We start from the raw sequence: 23,959 nt of genomic DNA on the forward strand, positions 1-23,959 counted from the left end.
GTTGCATAGTACTCCATTGTGTGTATGTACCATAGTTTGTTTATCCATTCATCTGTTGATGGGCATCTAGGTTGTTTTCATCGTTTCGCTATTGTGAACAATGCTGCCATGAACATAGGTGTGCATTTTACTATTCATTTTTAAAAGGTCATTTGTCAGCACCACTTTGTACTGTTTTAGAATGTGACATCAAGAAGCATTAGCCTAAAAGATTTATTCACCAGTGCCAAAAACTGTAGTCCCTCAACTTTGCCTCTTTTACAGTTGAAGCATTTTATTATGTTCCCAGATTCATTCTGTAACGTGTTTCTAAAATGGAGACTGCTGCAAGAGCTTGCAGTTTTGATACTTGCTTTTTGATGGGGGATTATAGATATATGTAACCCTGGCTTATCAAGCAACACAGAACATTCTGCCATTTAATCCTTAATAAGTGCTTCACACTATAATACGTACCTGGAGGGATACAGGCGATAGGAAATCTAAATAAGATGTGAGCCCTGCCCTCAAAGAGTCTACAATCTAGTTGTAGGGTCAAAACTAACACCTACCTTATTTCTTAAGGTGCCATCTTCATTAGTCTTCTTTCCTCATTTTTTACCTTCTCCTTAGATGATCTTATTCACATCAATGACTCAGCTCTTCCCTGTAACACCCATTTCCGTATCTATATCTCCAGACCAGACCTCTTCCCAACGCACCACACCCATATATCTACCTGTCTTGGAAGTACCAGAGGCATTTCAACTCAACAACTCTAAAATGCTCTGCAGATGCTTTACCCCCGCTCCCCACCCCCACCCCCCACCCCCAACACACAGACACCCATGTCTGCCTCGTCCACTAGGCCCCTCTGCTAAGGAATAACAGCATCAGTGTCTGTCTTGTTTGACACTGTATTTCCAAACTAGCACAGTGCCTGGTATAAATGTTGGTTGAATAGGTTAATAAATACATCAGTCAGTACAAACACTGTATAGTGAAATGATAAATTGTAATCCATTTATTAAAATTTTTATTGGATACATTTTATGGGAATATAGTGGTGAAGAAAACAGATACTGTTATTGCATTGATGGAATTTACAGATGTACAAGTATCTGAATAATAGACTATCTTAAGTGCGGGAAAGTTTCAGCAGAGAGATCAATGAAAGCTAGAATAATCAGAGGGGACTTCACAGAAGAGATGAGAAGGATGGGTAGAGTTCCCTTAGATGAAGAACAAAAGGGAGGATATCCTATATAAAGGGATAAATGAGTTAGGATGCGATAACAGCTTGTATTTTCCAGAAATGACTGCAACGGTATTTTTGGTCCCACGTGCTCTCCCAGAACCTTGCCACTCCCCATCAGGAGGTGGAGCCTGTGCCCCTCTCCTTGAACCTTTGTGACTGCTTCAACTAATAGAATGCTTGTGGAAAGTACATTATGGGACCTCAGAGCCTAGGTCATAGCCATCTGAGCCCTGGTGGCTCAGTGGTTTAAGAGCTCAGCTGCTAACCAAAAGGTAGGAGTTCAAATCCACCAGCCACTCCTTAGAAACCCTATGGGCAGTTGACTCTGTCCTATAGGGTCACTATGAGTCGGAATTGACTTGACGGCAATGGGTTTGGTTTTGGTTTAATATCATACTCAGTGGTAAAGATTTGAATGCTTTCCCTCTAAGATCCGGAACTAGGCAACAATGTTTCCTCTCACCACTTCTATTCAACACTGTACTAGAAGTTCTGTATTTGTTGTTAATTGCCTTCACAAGTTGGCTCCAACTCATGGTGACCCCAAGTACAACAGAATGAAATTTTGCTCAGTCTTGCTCCATCTTCACTATCATTTGTTTGCTCGAGTCCGTTGTTGTGGCCACCGAGTACCTCCCAGCCTAGGGGCTTATCTTCCAGCACTATATTAGACAGTATTCTGTTATGATCCATAGGGTTTTCATTAGCTAATTTTTGGAAGTAGATTGCCAGGCCTTTCTTCCTACTCTGTCTTAGTCTGGAAGCTCTGCTGAAACCTGTCTACTGTGGTTGACCCTGCTGGTATTTGAAATACTGGTGGCATAGCTTCCAGCATCATAGCAACATGCAAGCCATCACAGTATGGCAAACCTACAGATGGGTGGTGGGCTGGAAGTCCTAGCCAGTGTAAAAAGGCAAGAAAAAAGAAATGAGACATATAGGTTTAAAAGAAAGAAATAAAGCTGTCTTTATTCATAGACAACATGATTATCAATGTAGAAAATCCCAAAGAATGTACAAATTTGAAAGCTACTAGAACTAATAGTGAGTTTGGCAAGGTCACAGAATATAGAATCACTATATAAAAATCCATTGTATTTCTTTATACTAGCAATCTCAGATGCATTATGCTCAGTTTCTGCAAGGCACTAGCCTTACACTCCCCCCACCCCCACTCTCTAGCAAATTACTTGACCACCTACTCACACAGAAAATAGGAACTACCTCACCTTCCTGCCAGCAAACAACTTGCATCAGCACTCGTCTTCATTCTCATCACAACAGAAGAGACTTACAGAGCCTACTCTGTTCCTCAAGTTTTCCAGCACCTTCCCATCTCATAACTGATTCATTCGCATGCTACTTTCGTTTACCTGGAATGCTTTTAACCCCACTCTTCTGGGCTAATTCACACTAATCCTTAAAGTCTTAGCTTAAACTTATCTTATTTGGAGAAGCTTTCCCGGATTCCCTCCATGCCAGATTATGTCCCTGTCTTAGTTATCTAGTGATGCTATAGCAGAAATACCACAAGTGGCTGGCTTCAACCAACGGACGTTTATTCTCTAACAGTTTGGGAGGCTAGAAGTCTGAATTCAGGGTGCCGGCTCCAGGGGAAGGCTTTTTCTCTCTGTCAGCTCTGGGGGAAGGTCCTTGTCATCAATCTTCCCCTGGTCTAGGAGCTTCTCAGCACAGGAACCTCAGATCCAAAGGACCCACTCCCCTTCTGGTTCTTCATTCTTGGTTGTATGAGGTCCCTCGCCTCTCTGCTAGCTTCTCTCTTGTATCTCAAAAGAGATTGACTCAAAATATAACCTAATCCTGCAGATTTTCAGTCCTGCATCATTAACATAACTGCCTGTAATCCCACCTCATTGATATCATAGAGGTAGGATTTACAACACATAGGAAAATAATATCAGATCACAAAATGGTGGACAACCACACAATACTGGGAATCATGGCCTAGCCAGGTGGATACGCATTTTTGGAGTACACAATTCAATCCATAACAGTCCCTCTATTGTATACTCTCTTAGCTGCTGTACTTTTCCATTATATCAGCTTTTAAACTGCAATTAAATAATTTGTTGTATATAATGTTGTTCTAATTAATTATTTTACAATGTTTGAGGTTGCAAAAAAAGTCACTTTTCCCCCCCTTTGAACAATTTAAATGAATTTCAAGACTCTACTTAGAAAGTTGGCAAGGAGGCCAATGTTAGATGTTTTAGAGGACTGCTATTTGTCTCCCTCTAGAAAAATATCAAAATATCTCCTGCACTCATTCCAGCGGAAATGAACAAGCCATATGCTTTAGTGAAGGAAAATAACACCATTGAATTTGCTACCTTTTTTGCTCCATTTGTCACATTTACCAGTGATATTAGGAAGTCTAGTTATTTGGCTAATACATCACTTTCTACCTTGGTTTCCATCATAGCTGTAACTGAGTACAAGGAAGGCTTAGAGGAATCAGCTCTGTCTTATATTCTGACATTAATGCCAAGTTGTTCCATGTTATTTATGAAAAAGGTATGAAATAGGAGACATTGTCTCTGTTGTCAGATTTTTATATGTCAAAAGACCATTTACCTCCAACAAAATGAAATTGAACTAGGTACTTTTGGTAATGTTTTTATAGTTATGATTATCAAATAACTTTATTTTGGCTAGAAGCAAGGATTTATTTGACCTGTAATAACATTTAATATTTATTAATGTGGTTTTACTTATTTTAAGTGTTAAAATTCCTGCATGTAATAAAATGTGCTTGTATCTGGTTTTTACTTCATTAAAGCCTCTGTAAGTAGTGAAAACTACATGTTGGAATTTCTAGAATAGGTGGGAACCTTTAAAAACATTCTATTTCCTGAGCCAAAATTCCATCATAATGCTTGAAGATCTGTACCTCCCCTGCCAATAATAATAATAATAATAACCACAGTGTATTTTCCATGCTTTCATACTTGTACAATAAAACATCACAGCTTCAACCCCACATCTACCTTATATGCTGTTAAGCTTTTTCCCCACTCTGTTATTTCTATATTTGAGTGCTTGAATATATATGACATAGCTATAAAAGTAATAAGGCTGGACTTTTTATGCGTATAAATGTAGAACTAGCCAGAGAAAGAGAGGCTAGAGTCCCCTCGTTCCCTCCCCCAAACAAAAAAATAAGTTTAGAGGAGAAATTAGATGATTTGTAGATGGATTTCATTCTGAAATAGAAAAATATTTAGATATATTTAATGCAGCATTAACTTGTGATTGTTGCCAGAAGGAGACAGGTCATGGCTCCTCAGACAGCAGATTAGACCACAGAACTCTTATTTTGCTGCTCTGGTCCCTTCTCTGGTACAGCCGATGAACAAGTGTTATAAAAGTAGCCATGCCTGGATAAGACAACCATCTACTGAAAAGAACCCTACCAGAGTATTCTGGGTTTGAAACACCACAACCCCTACTCCTACTCAAAAAAAAGTACATTGATTTAGAACAAAGAGGAACCAGGAGAGAATAGGTGTTCATTCCTAGTATCTCTGCTTTGTCTCTTCTGTTAATCTAGAGATAAATTTTATATAGAGTGGCACCCAAACTTTTTACCAACAAAGAGAATATCATTTTCTAATCATTGATTCCATTTTAAAAAATGTTTTTTACAAGGTAAGTTGCATTAAGAACAAGATTTCTCCATTTTTGATAATCAAATACATACATAGCTGTCAACCAGAGCTTGTAGTCAGCATGAAATAACTAGCAGTAGCATTGTGAATTATAATTAAAATCAATAAAGCTGCCTCTATAACCATGTCTTGTGTAATTATTCTGTATCTGCTAAGCTTTCTGAAGTGTTGAAAGTAGTTCAAGGGGTCCCATTACTGCTTTCGTAGAGCTCAAGGAGTTTAACAGCTATTTTTGAAAAATATGTATGAAAAGAGAAGTCCACAAATGCCGGTATCATTACCTAATCTCTCTTGCCCAATTCTGGACCTTATCTGTCTCATATGTAAAATGGGGATTGTCATGGATTGAATTGTGTCCCCCCAAAATATCTGGCTGGGTCATGATACCCAGTGTTGTATGATTATGTATCACTTTGTAATCTGATGTGATTTCCTTATGTGTTGTAAACTCTATCACTATGATGTAATACAGTGGATTAGCGGCAGTTATACTGATGAGGTATACAAGATTGGATAGTGTCTTAAGCCAGTCTCTTTTGACATATAAAAGAAAGAAGTGAGCAGAGACACATGGGAACCTCACACCACCAAGAAAGCAGGGCCAGGAGCAGAGCGCATCCTTTGGACCGGAGATTCCTGTGCTGAGATGGTCCCAGACCAAGGGAAGACTGATGCATCACAAGGACCTTCCTCCAGAGCCAACAGAGACAGGGGGCCTTCTCCTAGAGCTGATGCCCTGAATTTGGACTTGTAGCCTACTGGACTGTGAGAGAAGAAACTCCTCTTTGTTAAAGCCATCCACTTGTGGTATTTCTGTTATAGCAGCACTAGACGACTAAGACAGGATAATTCATTAACCACTGAAAGGTAGGGATTTTAGGTAAGAAGATATTCTAAAATCTTTTCTAATTTTTTATTCAGTCATTCACTCAACAAATATTTAAATACAAAGCACTGAGCTACATAAAGATAAGAAAGGTATACAGTCTACCTCAGTGTGTTTTACAATTTAGGTTTTATCTGAGATTCCGCTATTATATGATTCAATTAATTCATGACTTTACTGTATTTCATTCACATGGTATAGAATTTTATTAGCTTTGCTGTTTGGCAGCCAGACTTCCAAATGCAAGAAAGCAAATGTTGTTACCTTCTTTCCTCGCTGAGTTTCAACTAGAAGAATTTTGTTTGTTTGTTTATTTAAGCCCAAAGATTTTTGAAAGACCAAAAAGGATGGATATGAAGCAGATAGAAGATCTGTCAATAATCTTATTTCTAAGAAACTCTTAGAAACCATCATATCATTGTCATACTAAATACTTCGTCATTTTTTTACCTTCCAACTGTCAATTATTACTTCCTAGAACACTTTTTTGAGTTGGGTACAAGGATTAATCTCTTTTTAAAAAACTAATTGGACAACCCACCACTTGTCTGTCAGTTTTTCATACTGTGATGGCTTGTGTGTTGCTGTGATGATGGAAGCTATGCCATCAGTTTTTCAAATACCAGCAGGATCACCCATGGTGGACAGGTTTCAGTGGAGTTTCCAGACTAAGACAGACTAGGAAGAAGGACTTGGCAATGTACTTCTTAAAAAATTGGCCAGTGAAAACCTATGAATAGCAGCAGAACATTGTCTGATACAGTGCCGGAGGATAAGCCCCTCCAGTTGGAAGTCACTCAGAATACAACTGGGGAAGAGCTTCCTCCTCAAAGTATAGTTGACCTTAACACTGTAGATGGAGTAAAGCTTTTGGGTCCTTCATTTGCTGAAGTGGCATGACTCGAGAAGAAACAGCTGCAAACATCCATTAATAATCAACATGGAACGGACAAAGTGTGAATCTAGGAAAATTGGAAATGGTCAAAAATGAAACGGAAAACTTGAAGATGGATATCCTAAGCATTAGTGAGCTGAAATAGACTGGCATTGGCCATTTTGAATCAGACAATCATATGGTCTACTATGCCAGAAATGACAATTGAAGAGGAATGGCATCACATTCATCATCGAAAAGAACATTTCAAGATCTACTCTGAAGTACAACACTGTGAGTGATAGGATAGTACCATACACCTACAAGGAAGACCAGTTAATATGACTATTATTCAAATTTATGCACCGACCACTAATGCCAAAGGTGAAGAAATTGAGGATTTTTAACAACTTCTACAAGTCTGAAATTGATCAAACATGCAATCAAGATGCATTGATAATTACTGGTGATTGGAACACAGAAGAACGATCAGTAGTTGGAAAACATAGCCTTGGTGATAGAAACAACACCAGCGATTGCATGGTAGAATTTTGCAAGACCAGTCACCTTTTTATTGGAAATAGCTTTTTTCAACAACCTGGATGGCAACTGTACACATGAACCTCACCTGATAGAATACACAGGAATCTAGCTGACTATATGTAGAAAGAGACGATGAAGAAGCTCAGTATCATGAGTCAGAACAAGGCCAGGGACTAACTGTGGAACAGACCATCAACTGCTCATAAGGAAGTTCAACTGGAAGCTGAAGAAAATTAAAACAAGTCTATGAGAGCCGAAGTACAAAGTTGACTCTTAAGCACCTGAATTTAGAAACCATCTCAAGAATAGATTTGACACATAGAACACTAATGACCAAAAACCAGACAAGTTGTGGGATGATATCAAAGACATCAAACATGAAGAAAGCAAAAGGTCATTAAAAAGACAGGAAAGGAAGAAAAGACCAAAATTGATGTCAGAGGAAACTCTGAAACTCAATCTTGAACACAGAGTAGCTAAAGCAAATGGAAGAAATGATGAATTAAAAGAGCTAAACAGAAGATTTCGAAGTAAAGTATTATAAAAAAAGGTGCAAATCCCTAGAGATAGAAGACCAAAGGGAAGAACACGCTCAGCAATTCTCAAGCTGAAAGAACTGAAGAAAAAATTCAAGCCTCGAGTTGCAATATTGAAACATTCTATTAGAAGAATATTGAATAACACAGGCAGCATCAAAAGAAGATGGAAGGAATACACAGACTCAGTGTACCAAAAAGAATTGGTCAACATTCAACCATTTCAGGAAGTAACATATGATCAAGAACTGATGTACTGAAGTAGGAAGTCCAAGCTGCACTGAAGCATTTATGAAAAAGAAGGATCCAGGAATTGACGGAATACCAATTGAGATGTTTCAACAAATGGATACAATGCTGGAAGCACCCACTCATCTGTGTTGAGAAATTTGGAAGATAGCTCCCTGGCGAGCCAACTGAAGGAGATCATATTTGTGCCCATTACAAAGAAAGGTGATACAACAGAATGCAGAAATTATCAAACAGTACCATTAATATCAGACACAAGTAAAATTTTTTTTTTTTTAAATATTTTATTGTACTTCAGGTGAAGGCTTACAGAACAGATAGTTTCTCATGTAACAGTAACACACATGCTGTTTTATGACATTGGTTAACAAACCCACAACATTTTAACCCTCTAAATTCTCAACTTTTTTTTTTTCTTTTGTGAAAATACACATAGCCAAAGATACGCCATCTCAAAAATATTTTTACATACACATTTAAGTGACATTGACTACACTCTTCTAATTGTGCTGTTATTCTCACTTAAGATGAAGGCTTACAGGACAAAATAGTCTCCCATTTAACAGTTACTACAAATGTTGCCCTATGACAATGGTTAACAATCTCACAACACATCAACAATATCCTTACTCTACTTTGTATTCCCTATCATCAGCTTCCTACTCCCCTTCTGCCTTCTGGGCCTTGTCACTGGACTCCTGTACCTTGTTACTCTCATGGTTTTACTGGGCTGTCCACTCTCAGGCTGATCAGTGAACCTTGAAGGTAACTTTACCACTGAGCTAAAAGGGTGTCTGGGGGCCATACTCTCAGGGTTTCTCCAGTCTCCTTTAGGCCAGAAAATCTGGTCTTTTTTTTTTAGACACAAGTAAAATTTTGCTGAAGATAATTAAAAAATGATTGCAGAAGTACATCGACGGAGAACTGCCAGAAATTCAAGCCGGATTGAGAAGACTACGTGGAACAAGGGATATCATTGCTGATGTCTGATGGATCCTGACTGAAAGCAGAGAATACCAAAAAGATGTTTACTTGTGTTTTATTGACTATGCAAAGGCATTCAACTGTGTGGATCATAACAAATTATGGATAACATTGCGAAGAATGGGAATTCCTGAACACTTCATTGTGCTCATGAGGAACCTGTACATAGACTAAAAGGCAGTCATTTGAACAGAACAAGGGGATACTGCATGGTTTAAAATCAGGAAAGGTGTGTGTCAGAGTTGTATCCTTTCACCAAACTTAGTCTGTATGCTGAGCAAATAATTAGAGAAGCTGGACTATATGAAGAACAACGTGGCGTCAGGATTAGAGGAAGAATCATTAACAACCTGTGATGTGCAGATGACACAACTTTGCTTGCTGAAAGCAAAGAAGACTTGAAGCACTTACTGATGAAGATCAAAGACTATAGCCTGCAGTATGGATTACACCTCAACATAAAGAAAATCAAAATCCTCACAACTGGACCAGTAAGCAGCATAATCATAGAGAAAAGATTGAGATTTTCTGGGGTTTCCTTTTACTTGGGTCCACAATCAATACCCATGAAAACAACAGTCAAGAAATCAAACAACCCATTGCATTGGGCAAATCTGCTGCAAAAGATCTCTTTAAAGTGTTCAAAAGCAAAGATGTCACATTGAGGACTAAGGTGCTCCTGACCCAAGCCATGGTATTTTCAATTGCCTCATATACATGCAAAAGCTGGACAATGAGTAAGGAAGAACGAAGATGAATTGATGCCTTTGAATTGTGGTGTGGGCGAAGAATATTGAATATACCCTGGACTGCCAGAAGAACAAACAAATCTGTCTTGGAAGAAGTACAACCAGATTGGTGCTTAGAAATGAGGATGCAGGAGTTCATCTCATGTACTCTGTACATGTTATCAGGAGGGACCAGTCGCTGAAGAAGGACATCATGCTTAGTAAAGTAGAGGGTAAGCCAAAGAGAGGAAAACCCTCAATGAGATGGATTGACACAGTGGGTGCAACAATGAGCTCAAACATTTTAATGATTGTGGGGATGGCGCAGGACCAGGCAGTGTTTCGTTCTGTTGTATATAGGGTCGCTATGCGTTAGAATCAACTCAACAGCACCTATCCAAAATAACAACAATTATCTAAAAATAAAAGTGCACATGGTAATGAATAATTTGTGACATGACTTTAAGAAAAGCACTACAAGGTACGTGAATCGTGATATTTCTTTTTTAAGTTAGTAAAATACACAAAGATAGGTAAAATAAATGTATTGCCGTATTTTTGGCAAATAACGTGTGTCTTCTAAGTTTGCCACGTGTGCTCTTCACCCACAAGATACTTTATTTAGTAAGAGCGCTACGCTAATTTTTTTTACAGCAACATATAAAAAAAATTGGCATAGCAGTGCTTATGAAAATACCTCGCGGGGGGGCACAGTTGGCAAACAAACATCGAAGGCACTTGTTATTTGCATAAAAATTAGGTACACAGTTTTCTGAGGTGTTTTTTCAGCATTTTATTACTATACATTTCTGTATACACATTCACAGACACTTAGATTTGTAAATTAAATGGTAACTTTTACCTATTTGATCAGCTCACGTTAGAGTCCAGAGTTCTTTGTCATTGGATAGCACCTAATAATTTTTCAGTGAATAAAAATTACCCCCAAATAGTAACACCTAAGAATCGACTCAACGGCAACAGGTTAGATTCACAGGTTAAGCTTACAAACATGGTCATGTTGTTATTGTTAGGTGCCATTGAGTCTGTTCTGACTCATAGCGACCCTACATACAACAGAACAAAACACTGCCTGGTCCAGCGCCATCCTCACATCCTTCTGTGCTTGAGCCCATTGTTGCAGCTACTGTGTCAGTCCATCTCGTTGAGGGTCTTCCTCTTTTTGCTGACCCTCTACTTTACCAAGCATGATATCCTTCTCCAGGGACTGATCCCTCCTGATAACATGTCCAGAGTACGTGAGACGAAGTCTCGCTGTCCTTGCTTCTAAAGAGTACTCTGGCTGACCTTCTTCCAAGACAGATTTGTTCATTCTTCTGGCAGTCCATGATGTATTCAATATTCTTCACCAATACCATAATTCAAAGGCATCAATTCTTCTTCCGTCCTCCTTATTCATTGTCCAGCTTTCGCATGAATATGAGGCAATTGAAAACACCATGGCGTGGGTCAGGCACACCTTAGTCCCCAAAGACCATGTAATAATGTACTGAGGAAACTTCATAGATAAGTTTATTTTTAGAGCAAGAAAGGACATTTGTGATTCACATTACTTACGTGAGAGACAATATAGAACGTTTTTTCAGTATTGTTCTAGATGTGTAAATTGCCTTGAGGCTATGATCAGAATAGCTCCCAGGAGAAGAACAATGTGATTACTTAGAATTATGGGGGATAAGAGAAGAATGATGTAGGCAGCAAAGAAGATAGCTAAAAACCTGAAAGAATTTTTAATCTCTCTATTATGAAATTATTACAATTAACATCACTTTAGAAAGGACAGTTATGTTGGCTGGCCTTTTAAATTTGTCTAGATAGTTGTGGGCTTAAGAGAAATCCACAATTCAAAAGGGTAGCTTTCTAGAACATGAATGTGTTTCTTTAATCAGTGAAAGCCAAAAGAAATTTAATACTCATGTGAAGAAAATCATATGTGGCAAGAATTTACATAGGATGCAGAAAACTAAGATTACTCAAAGATGGTTTTAAGATTTCATATGTCTAAAATTAAAAAAAAAGTTGCCATCAAAGAAGTAAAATTACCTCTGTTTGCAGTTGACATGATCCTATATGTAAAAAAATCCGAAAGAATCCGCAAGAAAGCTTCTAGAGCTAATAGAGGGATCTTACAAGTTCAACAGACAGAAATCATTTAGGTTTCTATACACCAGCAATGAGAAATCTGAAAGGAAAATAAAGGAAACAATTTCATTTATAATAACATCTAAGAGAATAAAATTTCTAGGAATAAATTTAACCAGGGATGTGAAACACTTAGTGAAAATTATAAAACACTGCTGAAAGAGATTAAAAAAGACTTAAATGGAAAGATACTTTGTGTTCATGAACTGGAAGGTTTAATATCATTGAGATGTCAGTACTACCCAAAGCAATCTATAGATTCAACTCAATCACTATCAAAATCCCAACAGCCTTCTTTACAGAAAATGAAAAACCTATCATCAGCTTTTTATAGAATGACAAGAGGCCCCAAATAGCTAAAGCAATGTTGAAAGAGAAGAACAAAGTAAGAGGACTCACACTTCTTGAATTTATTTTATTGTGGCTGTAAAAACATACTATACAGCTACAGTAATCAGAGCAGCCTGGTACTGGTATAACAATAGATAGATGGCGCTAGGTGCTGTAAGTCGGTTCTGACTCATAGCGACCCATGTACAACAGAATGAAACACTGCCTGGTCCTGTGCCATGCCAACAATCGTTGTTATGCTTGAGCTCAGCCACTGTGTCAGTTCATCTCGTTGAGGATCTTCCTCTTTTTCGCTGACGCTCTACTTTACCAAGCATGATGTCCTTCTCCAGGGACTGATCCCTCCTGATAACATGTCCAGAGTACGTGAGACAAAGTCTCACCATCCTTGCTTCTAAGGAGCATTCTGGTTGTACTTCTTCCAATACAGATTTGTTCGTTCTTCTGGCAGTCCGTGGTATATTAAATATTCTTCACCATCACCACAATTAAAGGCGTCAGTTCTTCTTTGGTCTTCCTTATTCATTGTCCAGCTTTCACATGCATATGATGTAATTGAAAATTCCGTGGCTTGGGTCAGGTGCACCTTAGTCTTCAAGCTGACATCTTTGCTTTTCAACACTTTTAAAGAGGTCTTTTGCAATGCAATGCGTCTTTTGATTTCTTGACTGCTGCTTCCATGGGCATTGATCGTGGATCCAAGTAAAATGAAATCCTTGACAACTTCAATCTTTTCTCCATTTATCATGATGTTGCTTATTAGTCCAGTTGTGAGGATTTTTGTTTTCTTTATGTTGAGTTGTAATCAATACTGAAGGCTGTGGTCTTTGATCTTCATCAGTAAGTGCTTCGAGTCCACTTTCAGCAAGCAATGTTGTGTCATCTGCACAACGCAGATTGTTAATGAGTCTTCCTCCAATCCTGATGCCACATTCTTCTTCATATTGTCCAGCTTCTCAGATTATTTGCTCAGCATATAGATTGAATAGGTGTGGTGAAGGGATACAACCCCGACACACACCTTTCCTGACTTTAAACCACACTGTATCCCCTTGTTCTCTCCGAATGACTGCCTCTTGATCTATGTACAGGTTCCTCGTGAGCACAATAAAATATTCTAGAATTCCCATTCTTCGCAATGGTATCCATAATTTGTTATGATCCACACAGTCAAATGCCTTTGCATAGTCAGTAAAACACCAGTAAATGTGTTTCTGGTATTCTCTTCTTTCAGCCAAGATCCATATGACATCAGCAATGATATCCCTGGTTCCACGTCCTCTTCTGAATCCAGCCTGAATTTCTGGCAGTTCCCTGTCGATATACTGCTGCAGCCACTTTTGAATGATCTTCATCAAAATTTTACTTGTGTATGATATTAATGATGTTGCTGGATAATTTCTAAATTCAGTTCGCTTAGCTTTCTTGGGAATAGGCATAAATGCGGATCTCTTCCAGTAGGTTGGCCAGGTAGCTGTATTCCAGATTTCTTGGCATAGATGAATGAGCACTTCCACGGCTGCATCCATTTGTTGAAACGTCTTAATTGATATTCTTTCAATTCCTGGATCCTTCCTTTTTGCCAATGCCTTCAGTGCAGCTTGGACTTCTTTGTTCAGTACCATCAGTACCTGATCATATGCTACCTCTTGAAATGGCTGAACATCAACCAATTCTTTTTGGTATAATGACTCTGTGTATTCCTTCTATCTTCTTTTGTGGGTTCCTGCGTCGTTTAGTATTTTCCCCATAGAATCCTTCACTATTGCAACTCAAGGCTTGAACTTTTTCTTCAGTTCTTTCAGCTTGAGAAATGCCGAGCATGTTCTTCCCCTTTGGTTTTCTATCTCCAGCTGTTTGTACATGCCATTATAATACTTTACTTTTTCTTCTTGAGCCGCCCTTTGAAATCTTCTGTTTAGTTCTTTTACTTCATCATTTCTTCCTTTTGCTTCAGCTGCTTGACATTCAAGAACAAGTTTCAGAGTCTCTTCTGACATCCATTTTGGTCTTTTCTTCTTTTCTGTCTGTTTAATAACCTCTTGCTTTCTTCATGTATGATGTCCTTCCACAACTCGTCTGGTCTCCAGTCATTAGTGTTCAGCGTGTCAAATCTGTTCTTGAGATGGTCTCTAAATTCAGGTGGGATATGCTCAAGGTCATACTTTGGCTCTCGTGGACTTGCTCTAATTTTCTTCAATTTCAACTTGAACTTGCATATGAGCAATTGATGGTCTTTTGCGCAGACGGCCCCTGGCCTTGCTCTGACTGATAATACTGAATTTTTCCATCGCCTCTTTCCTCAGATGTAGTCGATTTGATTCCTGTGTATTCCATCTGGTAAGGTCCATGTGTATAGTCACTGTTTATGTTCGTGATAAAAGGCATTTGCAATGAAGAAGCCTTGTTGGTCTTGCAAAATTCTATCATGCAATCTCTGGCATTGTTTCTATCACCAAGGCTATATTTTCTAACTACCGATCCTTCTTCGTTTCCAACCTTAGTGTTCCAATCACCAGTAATTATCAATGCTTCCTTATTGCATGTTCGATCAATTTCAAACTGCAGAAGCTGGTGAAAATCTTCAAGTTCTTCATCTCTGGCCTTAGTGGTTGGTGCGTAAATTTGAATAACAATCATATTAACTGGTCTTCCTCGTAGGCGTATGGATATTACCCTATCACTGACAGCATTGTACTTCAAGATAGATCCTGAAATGTTGTTTTTGACAATGAATGCAACACCATTCCTCTTCAAGTTGTCATTCCCGGCATAGTAGACCATATGATTGTCTGATTCAAAATGGCCAATACCAGTCCATTTCAGCTTACTAATACCTAGGATATCAATGTTTATGCATTCCATTTATTTTTGACGATTTCCAATTCTAGAGTCATACTTCATACATTCCACATTCCGATTATTAATGGATGTTTGCAGCTGTTTCTTCTCATTTTGAGTCATGCCACATCACAAAATGATGGTCCCGAAAGCTTGACTCCGTCCACATCATTAAGGTTGACTCTACTTCGAGGAGGCAGCTCTTCCCCAGTCATATTTTGAATGCCTTCCAACCTGGGGGACTCATCTTCCAGCACTACATCAGACAGTGTTCCACTGGTATTCATAAGGTTTTCACTGGCTAATTCTTTTCAGAAGTAGACGGCCGGCATCCTTCTTTCTAGTCTGTCTTAGTCTCGAAGCTCAGCTGAAACCTGTCTACCATGGGTGACCCTGCTGGTATTCAATACCAGTGGCATAGCTTCCAGCATCACAGCAACATGCAAACCCCCACAGTACGACAAAGTGGCAGACACGCGGGGGAATAGACAGACCAATGGGATAGAATAGAAACCCACACATCTATTGTCAACTGAATTTTGACAAGGGTGCTAAGTCCATTCAATGGGGAGATAAGAGTCTCTTCAATAAATGGTTTTTTTTGGAAAACTGGAGTTCCACATGCAGAAAAATGGAACAGGATCCATGTCCCATACCATACACAAAAAAAAAATTCAAAATGAATTAAAGATCTAAATGTGAAAACTAAAACTGTAAAATTCTTAGAAGAAAATACAGGGGCAAGGCTGTTGGGCCTAGTTTTTCAATATATTGTCTAATATAACAAAAGCACTAATGGTAAAAGACAAAATAGATAAATGGGACCTCATAAAAATTAAAAACTTTTGTTCATCAAAATACTTTATCAAAAAAGTGAGAAGATAAGCTATGGACTGGAAGAATATCTTTAGAAACCACTGATCCAGTAAGAATCTAGTAACCAAAATATATATAAAACTTTGACAATTTGACAATAAAAAGACAAACCAATCATAAAATGGGCAAAGGACTTGAATAAACATTTCACCAGAGTACATTCAGATGACCACCAAACACATGAAAAGATGCTCAATGTCATTAGCCATCAGAGAGATGCAAATCAAAAGTACAATGTGCTACCATTTCATTCCCACTGGGATTGCTAGGAGCCCTGGTGCTATTGTGGTTAAGGGCTTGGCTGCTATCCAAAAGATTGGCAGTTCATATCCAGGCTGTTCCTTGGAAACCCTATGGGGCAGTTCTACTATGTCCTGTAGGGTCGCTATGAGTCAGAATTGACTCGAAGGCATTTTTTTTTTTTTTTTTGTAGGATAGCTAAGATTTAAAAAAAAAACAGAAAATAACAAATATTGGCAAGGATGTGGGGAAATTGAAACTCTTATTTATGGCCGATGGGATTGCAACATGGTACAGTCATTGTGGAAAACAGTGTGGCAGTTCCTCAAAAAACTAAAAATAGAATAACCATATGGCCCAGCAATTCCACTCCTAGGTGTATACCCAAAAGACTTGAAAGCAGAGACTTGTACACCAGTGTGCATTGCAGCACTATTCACAACAGCCAATAGGTGAAAACAACCTAAATTCCCGTCAGTAGATGAATAGATAAAGGAAATGTGGTACATACATACAATGGAGTACTACTCAGCCAGTAGGAAAAATGAAGTCTTGATAATATGCTACAATATGGATGAAGCTTGAAGATATTATGCTGAGTGAAATAAGTCAATCACAAAAGGACAAATATTGTATGACCTCACTTATATAAAAAGACAAGAACAGGCAAATGTATAGAGACCAGAGTTTATTAGTGGTTACCAGGGGCGGGAGGGAGGGGGAAAGGAGGGGTTTTGCTTATGGAGCACTGAGTTTCGGTTTACGGTGATAGAAAAAGCACATTGATTAAGGGTAGGATTACACAGCCAATTAATATAATTCCTGTCAATAAGTTGTGCACCTGTAAAAAGTTGAATTGGCAAAAAAATAATAATTGCTATGGAGTCAGCTCCTGCTCATGGTGACTCCAAGTGTGTCAGAGTAGAACTGCATTCCGTAGGGTATTTGAAAAGCAGATCACCTAGCCTTTATTCCGAGGCACCTCTGGATGGACTTTAACTGCCAACCTTTTGGTTGGTAGCCAAACGCTTAACCATTTACGCCACCCAAGGACTCGTGTATGAAAAACCATGAGTGAAATTGGAAATAGGTCTTGTGAAAAAACTAGATCTTTGGGTTTAGACTTAGAATTCTCTGGCTTAAAATTTTGGTTTAAGGATATTAGCTAAATTGGCAAGCTTTTTGTTTTTATAAGTATTTACTTTTGTTTTTTCTTTACATTATTTTCTTTCTGGTGGAGTTGAGTTTTACCAAGGAACATGGGTATTAAATAATGTTTCTTTTTTGCTGTAGGTAAAACTTCAGTCAAGAAGCTGACGAAAAAGGTAAGCAAGGTGTATGTGTGTGTTTTTCTTTTTTTGGTAAGATAAAAAATGAACTTTTATAAGTTAAATTGAAATTTTTAATATTTGTATTCAAAGGATATCGAGGATGCATTGGCAGGAATCCAAAAAGCTGGTTGGGGACCAACCTTTTTTAGAGACCTTGGTGATAAAGGTAATTTTGATTTGTTTAAGTGTCTACTTATACTTTTTATTTAATAGACATATAATTAAGAGATTAAGGTATGAGGTTTGCAACTGTACATTAGAGACTGTAGGGTTGTGAATATACATAGAGAATGGTGTGGTGTCATATTTTTTAATAGATGTTTTTAAAAAGTGATAAAGTACTCATTAAGTAGGAAGTACTTTTCTTAAACTCTTTGAGCAATTACATATAAATTATTAAAACATCAATTTCAATTAAAGCCTGGAGAGAGAGAATGAGACAGAGTATCTAAAATAAGAGAAGGCCTCAAAGAGAATCCAGAGGAACACCAACATTTCCAGAGTTAGAGGGAAAAGTGCCCACAAAAGAGACTAAGGTAGATGAGAGAAGTAAAGGAACTCCAGGAGAATGTTTATCACAGAAGCCAAAAGGAGAAAGTGCTAAAGAAAGAAGGAGTTACCAAACATGTAAATATTCAGTAAATTAAGGGGATTGAGTAAGCTATGGACCGAGCAATGTTCACTACATTTAGCAAGAAAGTTTTTTGACGCCTCAACAAGTATAAAGTCAGTGATGTGATGGAACCTGAAGCCAGATTACAAAATGTTGAGAGTGAGTAGAAACGTGAGCTTTCAGTGCAGATGCTTGAAAGACATGGGTGTGAATAGAAGCAATAGAGGATAGTCCTGCTGGGGGTTGGGGGGGAGACGGGAATGCTGGTTTATTTTTTATGGTGAGATTTGAGCATGTTTCATGCTGATGAGAGGGAGAAGTGGAAAATGTAAGAGAAAGAAAGTATGAATAGGACGGAACCTTGGAAAATGTGAGAAGCGATTGTCTTCAGAGTACAGTGGAAGGATCAGCATGAGATGGGAGGATCGCTTCTCCATTGTATCAGTAAGAAAGGATGAAAAGATTGGTATTTAAAGGCAAATATTTTGCAAGTTTAGTGGTTGGACGTTGAGTCAGTTCTTCGGGGTGAGTTTGATTTTCTTTAAAAAAATAAGAGAGGTGGTAGGGTTAAAGTTTACGGAGAAAATAGGTTTAAAATAGCTTCTATGATAAGGAGAGAGAACTGAACAGAGAAACATAGAAAAATTGCTGTGACACCTTAAAGAATCAGAAGAGAATGTAGCTCATGAAAGAATAGAGCCACCAATCAGTGCAATTGTGATTATTTTCCAGCGTCCCACATGTAGGAATAGAAATGTTGGACAGTTGTGTTGATTCAGGATTAGGATTTTGTTAAACAAATAGCTGGAAGAAGAGTTGTGGGGCTAGGGAGTTGAGAATATTGAGGGCAAGAGAGGCTTTAAATAATAAGCCACAGAGTCTAAGCAGAATAATAGGGAAAAAAGTAAATTAGGAAGAGATAAAAAGTACAAGTGGAGAAGTCACGAGAGAGAGGTGCCAGGTATAGTGGGAGTACAAGAGCAGAAAAGAACTTGTAGTCACAGAGTAAGGTTTCTGAATTTAAAAGTTCAGAGATGAAGCATTTCCAAATGATTCCAGAGTTCAGGATGTGATCATGGAAGTAGATGGCTAAGTAGGAGTAGGTGGCAAAATTAATTTAGTGAAGGTTATCAAGGATCTGAAAGATAGGGTTTTGTCATTTGTATGTTGAAATCACCTAGGATGATGACTTGAGTAGAGAGAAAGACAGTGAAAAACGTCCTAAAGTCCCCAGTGAATGAGAGATAATGAGAGGGAAGTTTGGTAGATGGCACGTAGAGGAGAAGTGGAAGGTGATCTAGCTAGATGCCATTAGCCTCAAAGGAACAGAAGATTTTTACAGGAAGGTGGAAGTATAAAGGTCTGGAATTAGCATTGTGGTGGAAGAAAACAAGTAACCTCCATTTGGGAAGCCTATAAGGGTACCAATATTATTAGTAGAGAACCAGATTTCAGATAAGGTAAGGAGACTAATCATACAATGCATAGGTTAAGGATGTTTACTGTGAAATGGGAATTTCAGAGAACACAGTAGAAAAGTTTGGGTAGAAGGAGAAGAGTGGGAGGTGGTTGAGTCAGGAAAAATCATAGAACAGCATGCAGATTATAACCAAAGAGGATAGATACCATCGTAGGGAAGGGAGATGGGGTTTCTGAGGGTGGTTGGGTATAAGCCAGAGAGGTAAGCAGAGACCAAATCATATATGGCTTTATAGGACATATTAAAGAAGTCTGACCTCATCCTGAGAACAGTGAATTGACATTGAAGAGTTGTAAGTAAGAAAGTGATAGACCTGATTAGAAAAATCACTCTGGTATCAGAGTGGTGAATGAATTAATTTAAAAAAGGGAGCAGAAGAAGAGACAATTAGGAGGCTTTTGCAGTAACCTTAGCATGCTTTTGCAGTAACCTTAGCAAGAGATCATGTGCTGGAGAAGAGTACAAATTTGATAGATATTTTTTGATAGAATTGATAGGATGTGGTGATTGATTGGATGTGAGAAGGGAGAAAGAAAAAGGAATTAAGTGTGATGCTCATGTTTCTGCTTTGGGCAGCTAAGTGAATGATTATGCCCGAGGTACATGGAACATAGGAAAAGGACTAAGTTTTTTTTTGGTGGGTGAAAGGGAGGGGATGAGACCAGTTTAGAATATAGTGAGTTTAGATTTTAAAATTATCATCAGCTAAATGGCACTTGAAGCCGTAATTGCAGATTAGACCATGCAGGAAGCATGTGTAGCATGAGGAGAGAAGAGACCTTGCTATAGAAGGTCATAGTTTAAGGAACAAGCAGAGGAGAACCCTTTAAGGATGGTTGAGAAGGAGTGGCCAGAGAGTCAGGGATTCAACCAGGGGAGTGACTGCATCAGTGCTGTGCTGGTAGTACTTCCAAAATAAGGACATATGATAAATAATAACAATAATTACAAATACTTACTGGCAGCTTCCTATGCATCAGATACTGAACCCTTTACATGTATTAGTGCATTTAATCCTCACAGCAGTCCTATGAGGAAGATACTGTTATTTAATATCCCTGTGTTATAGATGAGCTGACTGAGGCACAAAGAGGTTAAGCAACCTGCCCAAGGTCACATACAGCTAATAAATTCAATTCATAAATACCATTTCACTTTATTCTCATATCTAATTCAAGGGTAGTTGTCAGTCAAAAATTTCACTTTAATAAATATCATTTGGAGATATTTACGTATGCTCATACAAATAGACAGGGGATCTCCACTGGTCCTTTTTAATCTAAGAACCAGTCTATATTTGACAAGTTATAGAAAAAATGCTCACCTGAAGTTTGGTGATAAATTAATAACAGGTAATGTTCTTTACTGTTGTCTGAAGAAGGAATTGGATAATTAGAAAGCAAATGTAATTTCTAAATCAGTGGTTCATAACCCTTTTATTGAACACAGAAGAGTTTTTACAGTTATCCTAAGAGGTTTATAACATTCACAAATCAACATTAATTTCAAAATGATAATATCTATCACATAACATTTCCTAGAAGAGGAAAGCAAAATATGACAAAGAAGATATAGTAACACTGGCATCCCAACTCCAAAAAGGAAATTAATCAAATTGCTGATTGTTAATAAGCACTGATTTTTGCTTGTCCCTTAAGTGTCTCAATATTCAGTGGGCTAGATAGATTTTCATTATATTCTAGAAGTATTAGTTCTTTATACTAAACTGTCTAGTTATCTTTATACCTCTCTGCCCCACCCCTCATCCCATTCCTTTCAGTTGTGGAACCAGAGCATCCTTATACTTTAAGAGGTTAAATTCCTTAATTTTTTATAGTGGAAATTTAGTGGGAGGTAGTGGATAAAAGTGTGTATTTTGGTGTCAACAGAACTAACCTCAGATTTTTCCTAGTTTTATGACCTAGGGAAGTTATTTAATCTCTTTCCTCCTCACTTTCATCGCCTTTAAAACAAATAGTAGTATCTTCCTTATGGGATTGTTGGAAGGAATTAATAAAATAAAGTGTTTTTAAAGTTTATAGTATCTGGTACATAGCCCTCAGAAATATGATTAAGAGGATGGGCTTTTTAAGCCTGGTTTAGGTTCCTAGCTCAATTAGTTAGCTGTGTGACCTTGGGCAAGTTACTTAACCTCTCTAAGCCTCACTTACCTTACTGAGTTTCTGGGATGTTGTAAATTTATTATTGATAATATTCGTAATATTGTTAATTGGTATTAAGATTTAATATTAACTGGACTCATTAGTAAATTTGTAAATTAAAATAAATAACACATTTTAATCATAGTAATGAATATTTTGTAAGATGTTACTTTAGGAAATTGTCATTAATTTGGTGCCTCAGAATGGATTTTAGGTATAATATTTAAATCCCAAAGACTAGTATTTAGATCAAAGCTATAGCTTTGGGGTGTCCTTTCATGGAATATACTTTTCTGAAAGCGTTTTGAGATGTTGAAAAAGATACTGTTTATTAGATGTGAAAACGTGGGTATTGTCTGTGGATATAAATTAAGTTGTTTTGTGATTATTTGATTTTTTTTCCTGAAGTAAGGAAAAGTTGGAAGTTCTATAATAATTTTGACCTAATGACAGTATTAGAACTGGGAATAGGTTAATTCAGCATTTGTGTAAAGCTCTAGTTAAATGTAATGTGATTTTACAAAGTCTATTATGAAATTATTTTCAAAGCAAATTGTAAAATAAAAACTGAAAAGAGAAAGTGAACTGAGGAATCTGACTCCGTTTTTTGGTATTAAACGTCAGACAGCTTTTAAGCCCCACTCTTCCCTCTCTTCCTTTGTCCCCACATTGGACAAGCTCATCAGAAAACTGCAGGCTCCCTTCTTTGTCACTGGCCTCTGCGGAAATTCTCACCCCATCCCCACCCCTAACCGCAATAAAACCCAGGCCAGTTTCCTTTCCTTGTTCTCTCAAACCATTTCAGACCTGCTTGACATGCCTGCCATGGTCTTTCCAGAGATCTCAGTTGTGCAAGTAATAAACCTTTTCATATCCTCTTAGTGTCATCAGTCTTGACATCTAAGCCAAACCTTGGGTGGGGGCCCACCTGCCTCGGCAGGTCACTGTAAGAGAAAGTTTAAACCATTCTAAGAAGAAAATATTTGGGACATAAGAAATTAGTCTGTAGTACTTAAGAGAGAGACCCGTTTTCCTGGACCTTACAAGCACACTTTACTTTTGAAAAGAAGTATCTATACAGCCTTGTTCCCAGCCACTAACCTTACGACTATTGGTAGTGGCTTAAGTGCTTGTCCGTTGCCTCTATCTGGAATACCATTGATACTCCACATACATGAACAACTTCCTACTCATCTTACTCTATGAAAGTAATCTTTAATACCATTGAGCAGGGTTTCTTGCTCTCTCATTTTTTTTCCCTGTTGTTACACTTTACTGTCACTTGTCTTATTCTAATGAAGCCATTCCTCTTATATCCCATTTAAGATTAATTGATATTTCATCACCAAATTTTTTTTCTTCTGCCTAAAGAAATCACTTAGATAAAAAAGAAGCACCTCTCACTAATTTTAGAGCAAACACAAAAGATATGTATTAGGGTAATCATATTTTTTAATGTATTATGTGATTCATAGGATTCTACTAAGGACCATTGAAATGACTTACAAAGGACTGCATTTTTTTTTCCCCAGAGTCTTGAGGCTCAGCTGTTTTTTTTGTTTGTTTGTTTGTTTTTTTATTGTACTTTAGATGAAGGTTTACAGAACAAACTAGGTTCTCATTAAACGGATAGTATACATATTGTTTTATGACATTAATTAACAACCCCACGACATGTCAACAGTCTCCCTTCTCGACCTTAAGTTCCCTGTCACCAGCTTTCCTGTCCCCTCCTGCCTTCTAGTCCTTGCCCCTGGGCTTGTGTGCCTGTTTAGTCTCGTTTTGTTTTATGGGCCTGTCTAATCTTTGACTGAAAGGTGAACCTCAGGAGTGACTTCATTACCGAGCTAAAAGGGTGTCCGGGGGCCTTACTCTCACAGTTTCTCCAGTCTGGTCTTTGTGAGTTAGAATTTTGTTCTACATTTTTCTCCATCTCTGTCCAGGACCCTCTATTGTGCTCTGTCAGAGCAGTCAGTGGTGGTAGCCGGGTACTATCTAATTGTATTGGACTCAGTCTGGTGGAGGCCATGGTAGTTGTGGTCCATTAGTCCTTAGGACTAATCTTTCCCTTGTGTCTGTAGTTTTCTTCATTCTCCCTTGCTCCCAAAGGGGTGAGACCAGTGGAGTATCTTAGATGGCTGCTCACAGGCTTTTAAGACCCCAGACACTACTCACC

The 23,959-nt window shown here is 38.0% G+C and overlaps 1 protein-coding gene across 2 annotated transcripts in view; it reads left to right on the forward strand.

The window, feature by feature from the left end:
• Window positions 1-23,959, forward strand: part of MICU2 (mitochondrial calcium uptake 2) — a 199,437-nt gene that overhangs the window by 95,577 nt on the left and 79,901 nt on the right. For both annotated transcript variants that reach the window (XM_023742436.1, XM_023742437.1), the window contains exons 3-4: window positions 17,491-17,522; window positions 17,619-17,694. In XM_023742436.1, the coding sequence (XP_023598204.1) occupies window positions 17,491-17,522; window positions 17,619-17,694 (108 nt within the window). The remainder of the gene's footprint in view (window positions 1-17,490; window positions 17,523-17,618; window positions 17,695-23,959) is intronic.

This window comes from Trichechus manatus, unplaced genomic scaffold (genome assembly GCF_000243295.1).
Source record: "Trichechus manatus latirostris isolate Lorelei unplaced genomic scaffold, TriManLat1.0 scaffold00210, whole genome shotgun sequence".
Classification (NCBI taxonomy): Eukaryota; Metazoa; Chordata; class Mammalia; order Sirenia; family Trichechidae; genus Trichechus; species Trichechus manatus.